Here is a 17,748-nt window from a genome sequence, read left to right on the forward strand (position 1 = left end):
ATTGTTCCCGATGGTAACCTGAAGCCTCCTATCACTCAACATATTGTTAATAAGTCTTGCTATCTTTATGCATGGTATGACCCAGAGAAGTTTATAGACCATACCTGCCCTCCACACGGTATCAAATGCAGCAGTGAGATCAACAAAAGCAACAGATGTTTTCAATTTTCTTTGGAACCCCATTTCTATGAATGTTGTAAGTGCCAAAACTTGATTAAGAGTAAATGGCTGGATCACAATCGTGATCCGTGCAGCCAGTGGAGTGTTAAGATATAGTAGTCTGTGTAGACCAAACTGCTTACTATACTTCCACCTAACTGAATCCCTCCCTACCACTTTGTACTTTTCAGTAGATGATCCGTGTAAACTGTGAACAATAAAGGTGGAAGATTACAGCCTTACAGCATAAAATAACTTCATATTAATATTCATCTCAACTGATATCCTGAAAAGACACAGATTAATATGGTACCAGTAGTCCTCAAAAATTACAGAGCATGACAGGGTAAATAACATTTAAAACTGTTTAAGTATTTGCTCTTATGTTTAAGGGGCAGTCAAATGAAAATTGAACACCGGCTACAACGTGACCTTGGAATGTTTTTATTCAAAAGCAATTACCAAAAGTGTTAATACATTTATCCCAATGGGAGATGAGACTATCAATTCCAGTTTTGTAGAAAGAGGCAGGTCGAACCGCACCCACTCTTGCACTTCCTTGTCCGAAAAAGATCGACGTCCACGAATGTCTTTTTTCCTCCCTGATTCATCGGTTTTCCAGGATAACGCTATCAGTATGCCCTATAACATCAGGAGTAATAGCTCAATGTGCATATCCTTGACGTGCATTGTCTTGCAGTGATGTGCGCCCTTTTTGGAATCTCCTATGCCACTCGTGCACACTCGTGTTGTATATGCAGTGTTCACTATACACAGAAGACATGCAGCAATGAGTTTTGCATACTCCAGCGCCCACAGTCACCAGAAAATGAACCACACTTCTCTGCTCTTCTTTACTTGCCTCCATTTTTACTGCTGGAGGAACATACTACTATGTTCTCAACATAAATTTTCGTGAGCCGGTGACAGAAATGAGTAGCCGGGTGTGAAATGCTACGTAAAAATTAAAATGATAAAATTTCAATTTTTCCCGCTCTGGTCATTAGCAATAATATCAGACAGGCAAACTTAACTGCAAAATTGAACTATTTTAGTGCTATTAAGACAAACAAGACATACCAGAATATTTTATTCTAGTGTTCTACTGTTTGTTAATAATCACGTTACACCGTAGGTTAAGCGTACCACTCAATTACGACGGGTCTGTGACATGTGAAATTGCGTGCTTGCATACAATTACACACTAATCCAGAGACCACTCACGCACACTATGTTACAGTTAAGCAAAACATTTAAACTACAATGTAATTATTGCAATTATGGTGACAATATCAAAGATTACTTAAATAAACTGTTTTTCAGTATCAAAGATCATTTAAATAAGCAGTTTTTCAGTATTTAAATTTTGATTTGGAACACCAAATGAAAACATGTATTAACAATATATAACTAGCACATATCTGTGTTATGTCAGCTGGGCGGTCTGTAAAAATGGCAGGGCGATGCACCCAGTAAAAAGGTCTTACGGAGAACACTGCACTAGACCAATCCGCGCAGCAACAAAGACATACCCCAACAACTGCGTGCTCCTGTGTGTTGTCACTATGCAGTTCTCCTACCACAGCGATGGCAGTATCGATACGTAATAACAGTGTTGCTACCTTTCATGCGGAATGTGTGTTATGGCAGTGTTCGGTTTTCCTTTGACTGCCCCTTCTACGTTAGAAAATGTATTACTCTGATGCATTGAAATACATGCTTTGAATTTTATTTTACTATATTCACATACATCAGAAAACAGTTCATTTCAGACCATCTTACATTTCGAGTAGATACATTTGTAACTGTACAACAGCAATTTTCGTGACGTTAAAATTAGGAATCCACTTCACGATAGTCCTGAATGAGAGCTTTCAGATTGGATCTAGCTTCTGAAAACTCTTGTTCCTCCATCCCTTCTCCTACATAGTGGTGTACGAAGGCACGCTTGGCATACATAAGGTTAAATTTACGTAGGAGACGCTTCCAGGCAACATTGATGGCTGTTGAGTTGGACAGCATACAGACAGAACGCATTGTTGGAGCTAGATCTCCACCAGGAACACAGGTAGGAGGTTGGTAGTTGATAGCCACCTGAAAATTAGATATGTTAATATCATTCTAGGTATGCTACCATGTCATATTAATACAACTGAGTCCTTATAAATCGGGTGTAAGCTTTCACTCTAGGAAGACGTACACATAGAGGGCTGGTTGGCTAACTGTTCTCAAATAAGCTTCTCTGTGAACAATGAAATAAAAGTACATCTAAGACCTGTGACAAAAAAGGAATTCCGATGGTTAAGAAGTTCAGAACAGTTTCTCGGGAGCAAGAATCTAACCATTCCTCTTCTTGCCAGAAGTAAGCCATTTAATTCACTTCTGAATGAACTAAATGTTGATTATTATTATTATTATTATTATTATTATTATTATTATTATTTTTTTTTTTTTTTTTTTATTCTGCCTGACAAAAAAATTGAAGCACCCAGAAGAAATGATTAGATGTCAATATAACTTCTTACAAGTACACCTACTGACAGGTATGTAAATGATTAGAGTTGCAATTCTCTCCACAGCACATCGCTTCTCGCCTGTTGCAAGGGCAACCTCGCTAACACTTATTTCTTAGCTTCGCCACAGTACCTCCAAGATTTTTGCTCGGCCGGGTGGCCCTCAAATTTGATTGCTACCCAGCCGACCACAAATAGCATATAAGTTGACGCCTCATTGGCAGTCGGCCTTCCCAATCCACCATGTCTTACTGCCTAATCCCCGGTGTAGATCCAACCATCTCTGAAGATGTCATCTACCAAGACCTTCGTACTGCCGGCTTCCCGGCTTATAACGCCTACCGCATGATGGATGGTCTCACTTTCACTCCAACATCGCAGATTTTGGTACATCTCCCTGGAGAGGACGCCCTGCAACGCCTCTTCACCTCCGGACGACCACTCGCCATAAGACCTATGCAATGTTGCCACCTCCGTCGTCCATCCAAGACCAGCTCTCTGCGGATCCATCTATTGTTCCAGTCTTCAACGTGTCTCTACCCCGGACATTGCCTCAGCCACCATCATCCTTCTTCTCAACAACTTCTACCCCCACGACCACTTTGACGACCGCATATACCAGTTCTCAACTTCCCATCTCCACTGTCACAACTTTTCACCCTTTACCCGTAATGTCCTCATCCCTCCCACTACTCATAACCACCACAACCCTGCCACACTTTTCGTCCCCGTTAACTACGACCACCGCAGCTCCGTCATCATCACCTCTACAAGACACCTCCGCAGCAGCCGACGCCCCATCACCATCGCCTCAGCAGCAATCGCCATCCTTTCTTGCCACGTTTAGTTGTGTCCTACGCGGGATTCCACCTGACATCTCTGAACGGGCCATCCTACAGGAACTCCACGCGGACGGCGTTCCCGCCCGATGCGCATCCACAACACCAACAGCCCTACTTATATGGTGCGACTCCAGCTTCCCAGTGCCGAAGACGTTCAACATCTCATCCGTACCGGCGCACGTATCAACGGCCATCACCACAAAGTGGAGTCCTCCCGTTCTCCACCACAACCTGTTCGCTTCCCTTCAGTTACTTCTCATCATCGCCCCCGGCCAGCCACTTCTGTTCCACTTTTTCCACAAATTTGTCAACTCCCTCCCCAACCTAGTTTCATTCCCCCACCCCTTCCAATATTCGACCTTCTTCGCTTTCTTATCACTTCTCTTTCTAATGTTACAGCCACCCTCCATCTCCTCACCTTTCATCTGCACCCAAGACCTCTCTTCTAACCTTCTTCCCATCTTAGCACTTCCCCTTTTCCCTGTCCACCCATGCGCTCTCCTCTGAATATTTAATCCTTGCACACCTCCCAACTCCATACATCAAATTACCCTCCTCCCCACACCATTACTCCTTTTCCAACCTGCTGAAACTCCGGGCCAGAGTGAAGGCGTAACCTTTAGGGTGTCCCGCCCCTCCCCTTCAGGGAGGGGAATGAAAACAATTTTTAAAAATATTGTTGTTTCCAGGCCTGGGACGGTATATAAGGTGGGTGAACTGCATCAGATGTTCAGATGTTGAGTGATCACTGTGAAGGACACGGTTATGAGGGTGTTTAGGGGTTTTAGTAAGAATGTAAAGGAGAGGGCATGTAAGTCTCTGGTAAGACCCCAACTAGAGTATGGTTCCAGTGTATGGAAACCTTACCAGGATTACTTGATTCAAGAACTGGAAAAAATCCAAAGAAAAGCAGCTCCATTTGTTCTGGGTGATTTCCGACAAAAGAGTAGCATTACAAAAATATTGCAAATTTTGGGCTGGGAATGGAAGAAAGAAGGCGAGCTGCTAGACTAAATGGTATGTAATATCAATATAAATGGTCTGTTATTGGACATTATAAATTTTCCAGCTAACTCATTCGTGGCTGCCAGCGTTTAGCTCCAGTGTGCTAAGTTGGGCTCATCAGTTGGTAAATAGCACGCCTACCAAGATGCATGGCTGGTGCATACCGTGGAGGCCACCGGCAGTGCCAATGCACTATGAGAGACTTTCTCTCATTACCAAAAATTGATGCCTGCCTGGCATTCAGAGGTTCCCTATGGGAATCAACATCTATGTCAAATGGTATGTTCCGAGCTGTCAGTGGAGAGATGGTGTGACATAACATTAGTAGACGATTAAGTTTGGGTGGTGTCTTTAAAGGTAGGAAAGATCACAATATGAAGATAAAGTTGGAATTCAAGAGGACAAATTGAGGCAAATATTATTTTATAGGAAGGGGAGTTATGGATTGGAATAACTTACCAAAGGAGATGTTCAATAAATTTCCAATTTCTTTGAAATCATTTAAGAAAAGGCTAAGAAAACAACAGATAGGGAATCTGCCACCTGGGCAACTGCCCTAAATGCAGATGTATTGATTGATTGATTGATTGATTGATTGATTGATTGATTGATTGATTGATTTATATATATACATCACGATAAAAACGTCGCCATACTATTTGTGTTATTTAAAAGGGATTTAAAGATGGATTCTGTATTAACTTTATTTAGTAACATTTATTTATTTCATTTTCAGGGCATGAAGACAACAGGAAATTAGCTAAAACAATACACCGTGTAATACACTCTGCAATTTACAGTGCATAACATCATTTTAAAATATTTCAAGTATTCTGAGTAGGCATTAATACTTTTGTCTTCAAAGAATTTGTTGACCTCTTTTGGATGTGTGGCATGGTGCAAGATCATGTTGAAAAACACTTTCACCATCTAAAGGAAGTTTTTGTTACTCAGGCACTACCTTCATTCAAAGGATTTCTTTGTACTGGTCACTGTTCATCATACCCTTAACAGGGGCTGAAGGTCCTGGCCCCTTGTAGGTAAAACATTCCCAGAACACCACTTTTGGAAGATGTATAGGTGCTTGTTGAATACGGGTCAGTGATGTTTTCTCTAATGTTTCTGTACACACCGGTGCGGGCACACAGCCTGCTCTTGTCGAATAGCGCCAAGGCAGTAGCGTAGCCAGGATCGGCCAATGGGGGGGTTACAGTTACAAAATTAAGATATAACATAATGAAAGTGCTTGTGCTTGTGCGTGTCTGGTACGCGCATGCATGACTGTCATAAGGATACTGATACAAGAGTGAATTACTGTATGTGATATTCAGATTGCATTACACTACAAAATTCTTACTTTAAAATACAGAACAAGAACAATATGATCGAGGTCAGCAGTTTTATCTCAAACCGTATGTTCAGTTTACAATCTAAAATCTAATTTTCGAGGCTTCCTAGAAAATAAATTTAACACATCTGTTGGTTTTACAACTATGTCTCTGTGAATGTTCAAGGGAGCCAACCCGTTGAGTCGACTTTCACTTGTGGTATTTCTGAGGTAGGTTTTAAGGCGTCTTAATGTTGAAAATGATCTCTCACTGGCTGCAGTGGTGACAGGTAGGGTGGCAAACACTCTCAACAAGCCGTAGATTGCAGGGAGTTTATCTTGATCACATAAAAGAAGTTTATTGTGTACTGTCAGTTTCTATTTATTTTCTTTTTGTGAAAGTTCAATGGGGGGGGGGGGTTCTAACCCCCAGTAACCCCCCTGGCTACGCCCCTGCGCCAAGGGGCCTGCTCAAGGCTTAATGTACCCCTCCAGTGGACGAATCACTATAAACAGCATCACATGCCCTCACTCCATATGAACACTGCAGAGAGGTTCGGAACTGAGTCCAGGCTTTATGCTTGCAATCTTGTGATTAGAAATTGTATACAGCCACTTCCCTACCATGCTGGCCAACATTATGATGGTGACATTTATTTTCTGACCAATGGGACTCAAACCCACTAACCACAGTGTCAGACAATGTACTGTAGACTTGACACCTCCAATTATGACTTATTTTACAATAGTACAATCTGAGCAACCTAGCTCTCTTGGGAATGGAAGGGCGCTGGATCATCGGGATCTATAGTCTTCTTGATTTATAGAAAAAAGCATATTGTAGTATTCCTGGAAAAATCATCTGTAGAAAAAGCACCCTACATATAAATTTTCAGTTATCCAATATTCATAGTTCGTCTCTCACCTGTTCCACATGTAGATTGTTGCATGATGAACATTATATTGGTTCACCAAATCATTCTGTTTCTCATCATACAAGTTGCTTTGCGTTGCACTGATACGGATGATAGGTCTTATAGCGACGATGGGACATGGAAAAGGCTAGGAATGGGAAGGAAGTGGCCGTAGCCCTAATTAAGGTACAGCCCCAGCATTTGCCGGATATGAAAATGGGAAACCACGGAAAACCATCTTCAGGGCTGCCGACAGTGGGGTTTGAACACTGGATACTGGCCACACTTAAGCGACTGCAGCTATTGAGCTTGGTTCATTCTGTTTCTCCCCTCGACCTAGTTTGTTAAGTATATTACACTTTTCAATTAACATCAATGTTTCATGCTTGCTGTTCTGCAAGACTGGCATTATTCAAACCAGAGATGATACTTAAAAAAAGAAAAAACACACTCTGCTCAAGGAACACAGAACTGTAGTTTACAGTACTTGTCGTAACAGTAATATCCTATGTGGCTGGGGGACGCAAACGAAGAATACATCCACGGTATCCTCTGCCTGTCATAAGAGGCGACTAAAAGGGATGACCAAGGGATGATGGAATTGGGCCCATGAGATTACTTGTGATTAGGACAATTACGTGAAAAGCACCATGGGTCAATGTTACTTGTGATTAGTACCATTATGAAAGGAACGCTATGGGTCTGGACATTGCCTGTGATTAGTACCATCGTGTGCATCTCACCGAGACGGGGGAGCGGGCATGCTCAACTATGTACACTGTCAATGTGTGAGAAGGTGCCATGCACTGCATTAAATTGTTTTGGTTCCCCTGTATTCAGAATGGGTCTGCATTAACCTATGAGTAGTACCACCATTACCTGTGATTAGTGATGTGAGGAACACCATGGGATTGAGCATTTCCTGTGATAAGTATCACTGTGTGAGGAACATCATGGGTCTGTGTTGCCTGTGAGTAGTACCATTATGTGAGGAACACCATGGATCTGTGTTACCTGTGAGTAGTACCATTATGTGAGGAACACCACAGGTCTCTGTTAGCTGTGGGTGGTGCCATAATGTGTGATTCACCGTGAGTCTACATTGCCTATGATTAGTACAACCATGTGAGGAACACCATGAGTATATATAGCCTGTGATTAATACCACTATGTGAGGAACACCACGGGTCTGCATTGCTTGTGAGTAGTATTTTTATGTGAGGAACACCTTGGGCCTGTGTTACCTGTGAGTAGTACCATTATGTGAGGAACACCACGGGTCTGCATTGCTTGTGAGTAGTATTTTTATGTGAGGAACACAATGGGTCTGTGTTACCTGTGAGTAGTACCATTATGTGAGGAACACCACGGGTCTGCATTGCTTGTGAGTAGTATTTTTATGTGAGGAACACCATGGGCCTGTGTTACCTGTGAGTAGTACCATGATGTGAGGAACACCACGGGTCTGCATTGCTTGTGAGTAGTATTTTTATGTGAGGAACACCCTGGGCCTTGTGTTACCTGGGAGTGATACCTTTATGTGTGATATACCATGGGTCTACATTACCTATGATTTGTACCACTATATGAGGAACACCAGGGTTCTGCTTTACCAGTGATTATGAGGGGTTGGTGACCTGGATTTTATACCCCTTTCGACAACAAGAATCATTATTGATCAACAAAATTACCCCTTTTATGAGGATAACGTACAGATGAAATGGCGTATGGCTTTTAGTGCCGGGAGTGTCCGAGGACATATTCGGCTCGCCAGGTGCAGGTCTTTTTGATTTGACTCCCGTAGGCGACCTGCGCGTCATGATGAAGATGAAATGATAATGAAGACGACACATACACCCAGCCCCCGTGCCAGCGAAATTAACTAATTATGGTTAAAATTTCCGACCCTGACGGGAATCGAACCTTGTGACCAAAGGCCATCCCGCTAACCACTTAGCCATGGAGCCGGACAACGTACAGATTAAGATACGGTAATGTCTCTCACCATCAATTGAAGTGTGTATATTATGAAATGATACTCCCACATCTAACATACATAAGCTTCATTTGGGGAAGATGTAGGAAAGATTGTGTTAATAATTTGAAAATCCTACAAAAAAGTCCCATCAAAATCATGTATAAATTCCCCTTCCTCAAACTGTCACATTACGTTTTTCAGAGTCAAATATTCTGCCATTCCATAAGCAAATTGTATTTTCATCATCAGTCTTTATGTATAAGCTAGATAGAAAATTAACCCACTCTGCTGTTAACTTCTCCCATTTTAGTGAAATTCATAAATATTGGGTCGATACATACGTTCGTGCGGTTCTTACATTTTATATTTTACTTTATTTTATTTTACTGTCACGGTCTCGCACTGTAACTCACAATCACAATCACTCACTGATGTATTCACCTCCACTCTCTATGACCTTCTGCCAACGTTCAGGTAGCAGTTGAATGCTTTGCCTTAGAACTGTTTTGGTTTTGACTGGAAGAAATCTGTTAGCCATTAGTGAGGACAAGCTTTGTCAGGAAACACTCACTCAGCGTTCGGCTGTTGTGCGGTGTACACGTCTAGCTCCGGTCACTGGTGCAGCGACTTTTTTCCTGTTTGTAGATAAGTAGAGTGTTTTATGTTTGTGTTTGTATCCTAGTAATTTTCTTTTGTGGTTGTTCTGGTGCTAGTATAGGGTAATTCCTTTTGGATTATTATGTCTGTAGATAGTGGTGGTGGCCCTTTAGGCCGACCTCCTGATATTGCTAAAGGTGCCGTGCGTAAGGATTTACCCATGGACGTTAGTAATACTGTTACTCAACGAGACAGTTCTCACGATACAATATGTGATTCGGATCAGCGCCCGCAAGTTCCTGTATCTACCTATTCTACCACTCATCTTGGCCCTTACATAGTATTTGTTGAATCGATTGACTCTACAAATAAAATAGGACATATTCACCCTATGGCACTGGGACGGATTTTCTACGAGAGGCAAATTGGTGACGTCAAGGCCATACATAGGAAGGGACGCAATAGAATTCAAGTTACTTTTATGTCTAGTAAGGCTGCAAACGCCTTTCTTTCTCATCCCATTCTTGCAGAAAAGAAATTGAAAGCTTTTATTCCGTCTTCGAATATTCAGCGTGTAGGGGTCATAAGGGGAGTAGACACTACTATTTCCGAATCCGACATTCTCACCTATTTAGATTCACCTTATCCTGTAGTGAAAGTCCAACGTCTAAATAGACGTTCATCTAAAGACGGAAAAACTGAATATATCCCTACAGGTACTGTGAAGGTTGTATTCGAGAGTCAACACCTTCCGAAAAGCGTGTCTATTTTTAAAGTCATGATAGAGGTTCAGGCCTACATTTTTTCTCCTTTAATATGCAAACGATGTCAGCGGTATGGACACACCGCTTCTAATTGTCGTTCTAGGGAGCCGAGATGTGGAAAGTGTTCCCTTACTCATTCTACTGAAGATTGCACTCACCAAGTCGTTAAATGTGCTAACTGTGGCGGAAATCATCCTGCTGGAGCAGAACATTGTGAAATCCACAAACAACAAAAAGAAATTAAACGCATTATGAGTGTTGAAAACAAATCCTATTTTGAAGTGAAAAACTATTTTGCCCCATTACAGTCCCTATCTAACCCCCTTCTGATACCCCAACATTTTCCTCCTTTACCCACTAGATCAACTCCATCGGAAGAAACTCATCCTCGAAAGCGTAAATTTACTATGGTGGTTAATAACCCCCCCCGCCCACCTGTCACCCCAGGGTATGATAGGGCATCATATTTGCGGTTACTAAGTAATCCGCAAACGGTTCCAGAACATTCTGGCACTCCCCTAGTGCGTTTGATACCTGCTCCTCCTACCGAGCCTGCCTCTACATCACTGAAGCCAAGTCCTCAAGGGCAAACTTCGGCTCCCCACGCGCCAATATCGTCATCTTCCTCTGTCATGGCTTTACAGGGTAAAGCAAACGTTAACCCTAAAGAACTATGTCGACCTCTCTTTAACAGATTTGCAGATGTAATCGCAACAATTGATACAACCGGCATATGGAAGAAAGAGTTAAAATCATTATATGATGATCTTGTTCAAGTTGTGGAATCTGCCCCTACCGTCAAGTAAAACTTGCGGCTCCTGCAATGGAATTGTCGGAGCATATTAACTAAGTAACATGAATTAGTGAGTTTAATAAATTCTTTTGATCCTGTGGTAATTTTCTTGAGCGAAATTTGGTTACAATCCCATTTTCATTTTCGTATGACAGGTTTGACATAAAATATTCTGGAATATCACAAGCTCTCCTTTGTACTTTAAGCACCTTGAAGGCTTTAGACAATCCCGAACATACCAATAATTGGTACATTAAAAATTTACGCAAATTAAGCTATGACTTGTTAAAGTATTATTCGCATGGCTTCCGGGCCATTCTGGCATACACGGTAACGTCACAGCGGATATCCTAGCTAAAGAGGCTGCCCAGGGTTCTGGATTGGATTACTATATCGCAGTTTCACACACAGACTTATGGGACCACTGTCGTCACTTCATCCACGATCAGTGGTGTGCAGTATGGCGCCGAACTTCCCCGTTGAAAGGTAAGCACTTATTCACACTTCTGCCTAATATTCCTAATACACTGTGTTTCGCTTTTGGTAACTACACTCGGCGTCATATTACTACAATTATACAGCTTCGCTTAAATCATGTGTGTACGCCTGCTCATCTCTATCGCCTTAATCTTATCGAAAGTAACTTATGTCCATGCGGTCGGGCAGTAGGTACTGTCAACCATATTTTTTTTTTCAGTGTCAGACATATGAACATCACCGTCGAGAATTCATAGCTAAGCTTCTTCATGTGGGTTACTAACTGCCGTTAAATGTTTCGTGTTTAGTGTTTCAACCGTCTTTTCGCGTGGTAGACTTAATCCTTAAATTTTTAGTTACCTGTAACATCCAATAGTAACCTTTTCCTTCCCTATAGGTATGAACTTTTGCATCCTAACCCTTATATGTGGTCCGGTCTGGTTTGTTCGTAGTAAGACGTCGTGGCAGACCACACAGACGTGAAGCGTTAGAACCCTGTGTCCCCGTGTTTTTGTGTTGACCTCGATAGATTAGCCTCCATATTCTTGGTATTTTCCTCAGTTTCATTATTCCCGGCTGTCATTAGCTTCATTACATAGCTAACCCTACTATCTTGTAGTGTACTATTTTCTTCTAATGTTGGTACCTCTCCTAGACATTAATTATCCCGCACACCAGTGACTGGACGTAGCGTCTTACGACGATGTCCAAAAACTCACCAAGAAGAAGAAGAAGGAAACACTCGCCCCTGGATGTGGTTAGAAAGAGAGCGGAAAAGATGGAAATCTGAGGGGGCAAGGTCAGGGCAATACCGAGAATGAGGAAGAGATACCCAGCCAAGTTCAGCGATCACATCTTTGGTCAATTGCGCTGTATGCAGACGAGCATTATCATGGAGCAATAAGACTGGTTGTTGTCTTTGTCTTTTGTTGGCAATAGCAACGGCAAGCAGTCTTAGCTGGTCACTATAAACAGCAGAGGTAATCGTTACGTTTTTTGGAACAAGTTCATGGTGAAGAATGCCATATTTGTTCCACCAAACACACAACATGATTTTCTGTGGATGGGCACTAGCCTTGGCACGGGGAGCTGCTTTCTTTTCGATGGGCTGAGCCACTCTTTCCTCTTCATGTTGACATACAGGCACAATTTCTCGTCACCGGTGACAATGTTAGAAAGGAATGCTTTGTGCCTATCACAAGCCAACCGGTGCCAGGCAAGCAATGACGAATAGATATTTACTGTTACTTAGCACCTGTGGTACACATATACCCAATTTCTGTACCTTACCCATCGAACGCAAATGGCGTACAATAGTTGACTGATCACATTAAAAACTTGCGCCATTTCCCGCATTGTTTGACAAGGATTCTCATGAAGCAACTCATTCAAGCGATTTTTGTCAAAATCTGAAGGTCTTCCAGAACGTCGATCATTAGACAAGTCAAACTGTCCTGCTCCAAAGCGGGAAAACCATTTTTGTGCTATTCTTTCAGCAATTGCTTCATTCCCGTACACTTCAACATTATTCTCGCAGCTCCTGTTGCACTGGATCCTTGGTTAAACTCAAAGAGTAAAATGTGTTGGAAATGCTCACTTTTGTCAACTTGACATTCCGTATCCGTTTGTCTGAAATATACACAAATAATACGTTCACAATCAAGCTGTGTTTCACAACACACAAACTCAAAACTCAGTTAAAACAATGGAATAATGATAAGCAATCCCTTCACGCCACATTGTTGCCAACCCAAAATAATACCGCATGAACTTATGCATCGATGCTATATGAAACTAGAGGATTATTAAGAATTATTAAGAATATATCCCTCTCACTCCAGTTCATTAAAGTATGGAGTGAAAAGCATAAGATCGTCATTGTTTAGGGAATATAATGTATTGCCTCATGTTATAAAGAACAGTAAATAGGTTAAATATTTTAAGAAAAGAAAAACTGAAGGAATGATACATCTCTACAGATATCTTAATAAAACCTCTACTGTATTTGATATAACTTACTTTAGTTAATACATGGATATATTGTCCATATTTAATATCTTATAACCATGCAATATCTGATGTACTTATGAAAAACTATGATGTAACGCACTTAAAAAATCTTAATTATCCAAAAATATACCTGTATGTACCCTACTGTACCTATCACGAGACATAGGCTTATGGGACCTTTTATCTCCAATATATAAATACATAAATATAAATAAATCTCAGAAATTGTGAATTGGATCTCTTGGTTGTTTTGGATTCATGGTCGTTCTTCATCATCATTCATTTAGATCGGTGGATACATTTTGAAAATTTAGTTATTGTTTCATTTCGTTGCACCTCGTACCATTAGGGGTCGATGACCTAGCTGTTAGGCTCTTTTATACAACGATATCATGATCATCATCATGATCATCATCATAACAATAATTCAAGTGAATAGCAACAAAGATCTGTAGTGGATATTTTTCAAGGGAGTTAAAGTTCAAATAAAGATGTTTCAATATAGGCCAGGTTATTGGACGGGATGGAGATTGTACTGTACTTGTAAAATTGATTCTCCTGAAATTTATATTGTTACCATTAGAAGTTACCACAAAAATCTTAATCTATTATGATCTTGCTTTGTACCATTCAAGGTTCATCACCATTGTCAATTTACCATTCCAGTTTCTTCTATTCATGAATATCTTGTTCTGCATTACATCATCCAGTGTCTTTGCCCTACCTGCAATATCAATCTTGACCATATCCATCCAGTTGATTCAAGATCTTTCAACCAGATGTTTTCCTTCTACCTCTCCTAGTGCACTTAGGCTGTTCCCGTTGGCTCAATCCTCATCACACTTGCAAACCACCATAATCTGCTTGTGCTGATTCTGATTCTGTCTAAGAGAGATGTCTTAATTCTAGCTTTCTTCCTCAGCTTCTCATTTCTTAACTTGTTTTTCTGGATAGTCAAGTCATAGGTATAGAGAGAGTGGAGGTCAGTGCGGGAAACAGAAGGAACAGGATTAGGAGATGATGACAAACATGGAAGCACAAATGAAATGGTGTATTGTATGGCTTTTAGTGCTGGGAGTGTCCGAGGACATGTCTGGTTTGCCAGATGCAGGTCTTTTGATTTGACTCCCATAGGCTACCTGCGTGCTTTGATGAGGATGATATGATAATGAAGACGACACATACACTCAGCCCTAATGCCAGCGATAACCAGTGGTGCTTAAAATGCCCGACCCTTCCAGAAATCGAACCCGGGACCCCTGTGACCAAAGGCTAGCATGCTAACCACTTAGCCAAGGAACCAGACGTGGAAACACAAAAGGATAAGGACAATTTCCATATCTTCATACAAACATTATCTGTATGTTCAATTGTTCCTGAGAAATTTATACAATACCATGTGGTCATTCTTTTTTTTGAACAACTGTACAAAATCATAACTAGCCCGCCTGGTGACCATGATCATTAATGCATGAAGTATATATGGTCTGAAACCGTGGTTAGCTGGTTCAAGTCCCGTTGGTCAAACAAATTTTACCATCATCATTAGAATGCTTGACAAAAGCCTCGATTAAATTCCAAACCTCTCCACAGTGTTTATATGGAATGAGGGCATATGACTCTGTTGACGATTCGTCCACCGGATGGAGACATAAAACCTTGAGCAGACCCCTTGGTGCTATTCGACAGGATTGGGCAACATGCTGGCACTGGCTTTCACCCTTTATTTCATCTCATTAACTCCTCTGAAGCAGTTGAAATCAGGAAGGATATCTGGTCATAAAAGATCCCTACGAAGATTCATCCCACTTCATACCCGATCCCGTAGACAAACGGGACAAGGGTTGGACATACGTGTACATACATACAGTACATACATGCATATTGTGCTGTTGTGCCCCAAACTTACCTTGTGTACCAGCCCTTCATATCAGTACCTTTTGCCGGCCTTGTTCTTCACAAACTGACTGACATTTTGAATGATTAGCTGACTTCCCCCCCCCCCCCCCCGACGTCGCTCTATGTCAGACACATTCTAGAATGTACTGTAGACCATATAAATACTCCTCATTTGGGCCACTTGGGCAGGTTGAACGAGAGGCTGTTCCCCGCTGTATGTGCGACCACACCACACTGGACAGAGCTGGTTCTCTAGTCATTTGACTGCTGCTGTTTTGGTTTCAGATGAGACATAGAAATCAAAGCATGTAAAATAATGTTGCATTCATCTTTCTAAATAATGACGGAGTTGGGAGAGTCATGCAATTACACGGCACTAAAATCCATTTGTGTTTTGGGCACTAATCCGTAAAGCAACCTTGGACTTACACGCTTTACCATATTTTGAACTACTTCACTGTTCAGTCAAATTCTATTTTCATGTGCCTGCCGTTATTCCTATTAGAACTCTTTCTTACGGCGGTCGAGTCTCTCAGTTCCCTCATTCTCGTCCCGTCTCCACCCCTCATCTTGTTTGAAATTTTGTATGAGTGTAACTGACTTGTAAAGAACTTAACTACCGTTTTGATCAATCTCGCTGTTGATTTATTTGAATTGGGTTACTTATTCAGTTAAATTTATGAGACTTGTTAATGATTTGGCATAAGTGTTTGCACAGCTAAGGATCTGGATTAACTATATAAAGTATTTATATTGAACACACTTTATATCAATTTCAATATTTGTCTCAGTTATCCATCAAGTTATATTTATTATGCTTTGTACCCGCTGGTCGGTTGTGTACACATGCGTATATCTATTGAAGTTTTTATTATCAAAATATTTTCGTTTCATTGTGTATTTTGTTACCATCCCCTACGTCCTGGATCCTTCTGAGCTATATTCCACTGTGCACAAAAGTGTTTAGTTATAATAATAATAATAATAATAATAATAATAATAATAATAATAATAATAATAATAATAATAATAATAATATTGTTAAACCTGTACTCTTTCCTTGAACCGTAGCCTCGGCCTAACATACTGTCACCATATGCTGACATTGTACTGTAATAACCTATTAACAGTTGATAACAACATAGTGACAGTCATAAGTCATAACAATACAAAATCATAATCTTCTATAATTTAGGAGCAATGCTTGAATTCTTCAGGCCCTGTTTGGAAAATACAGGGTCATTTAAATTGTTGGCTGAGTGGCTGTTACTGAATGTGTTGATATTACATAGAGTTTCCCAGGTGAAGATTAGTGAGATATATTGTATTAAACTGTTGAATTTTAGTTTGAACTAGTAAATCTCTACCTTGAAACCAGATGGACACCAGTCAACAAAATTAATGGAGCGTTTACTTCTGATGTTATTGATGGCATTGTTGATGTCAGTGGGCACTGCATCTCCACGGAACAGCATACAGCAAGACATGTATTTTCCTAAGCGTGGATCGCATTTCACCATTTGGTTTGCTGGCTCAAAGCAGGCGTTGGCGAGCTGCGTCACACTTAAATCCTCATGGGTAGCCTTGTGTGCTGGCACAAAGGGTGCATAAGTGATGAGCGGGTAGTGGATTCGTGGATATGGCACCAGGTTAGTCTGGAACTCTACGAGGTCTGCATTCACTGCACCTTCAAAGCGTAGAGATGCTGTTACACTCGACAGAACCTGCAGCAAATGTGACAGAACGTTAGAACAATACAACCATATAATATATCTGTAAGTTATTCATTCCTGGCTTTCAAAATTTGTCTTTATTCATGAGATGTTGCTTTTGTTTACATTCATCAGCTTAAAGTATAGGAAAGAAACAAACAACTGTCAAATCAAGTCATACAGAGGGAAACAGGCCGAGGAAAAGGAACACGTAATAGGATGAATACAATGAAAGATCAGGACAAATATATATAAAGTAAGAGTTTTGTCAGTACATTGCTCAGAATTAATTTTTCAGTCGTTTTTCTCTGTATGTATATACGGGTAAAGTCGCGGTATGAGGCACTACAATCTAGGCTATAAATAATTTTACTCACACTGAGTGAAATGACAGTTTAGAGGAAGGCGTAACATTCATTTCTCAAATATTTATCTTATTAGTGATCCTATTGACAATACATAACCAAAGTTATATCGAATTAAATTTCCGATTATTTATGTCTGATACATTTTTACCGTACCGGCTATAACAACAGTGATAGTTATGAATTTCTGTTTATTTTGCTAAGTCCGTATCAATGTCAAGCTACGAGAAAACGGGTGAACAAAATGTAGTTAAAATTCAGTATGTAAAGTCGGGGAATAAAGCACTAAAATTTAGTTCACTGACTGACAGAGCAAATGCAACACCAAGAAGGAGTGGTCAGAACTTTATGACAATTGCAGGGTAGACTGACGTCACTGAGGTATGCTCATGA

At 40.8% G+C, this 17,748-nt stretch overlaps 1 protein-coding gene across 1 annotated transcript in view; it reads right to left on the bottom strand.

Annotated features, from left to right (window-relative positions):
* Positions 1-1,995: 1,995 nt before the first annotated feature.
* Positions 1,996-17,748, bottom strand: part of LOC136886438 (tubulin alpha-1 chain-like) — a 75,733-nt gene continuing 59,980 nt past the window's right edge. The window contains exons 6-7 of the mRNA XM_067159256.2: positions 16,646-17,002; positions 1,996-2,253 (exon numbers count right to left, since the gene is read on the bottom strand). Coding sequence (XP_067015357.2) covers positions 1,996-2,253; positions 16,646-17,002 — 615 coding nt within the window. The remainder of the gene's footprint in view (positions 2,254-16,645; positions 17,003-17,748) is intronic.

This window comes from Anabrus simplex, chromosome 1 (genome assembly GCF_040414725.1).
Source record: "Anabrus simplex isolate iqAnaSimp1 chromosome 1, ASM4041472v1, whole genome shotgun sequence".
Classification (NCBI taxonomy): domain Eukaryota; kingdom Metazoa; phylum Arthropoda; class Insecta; order Orthoptera; family Tettigoniidae; genus Anabrus; species Anabrus simplex.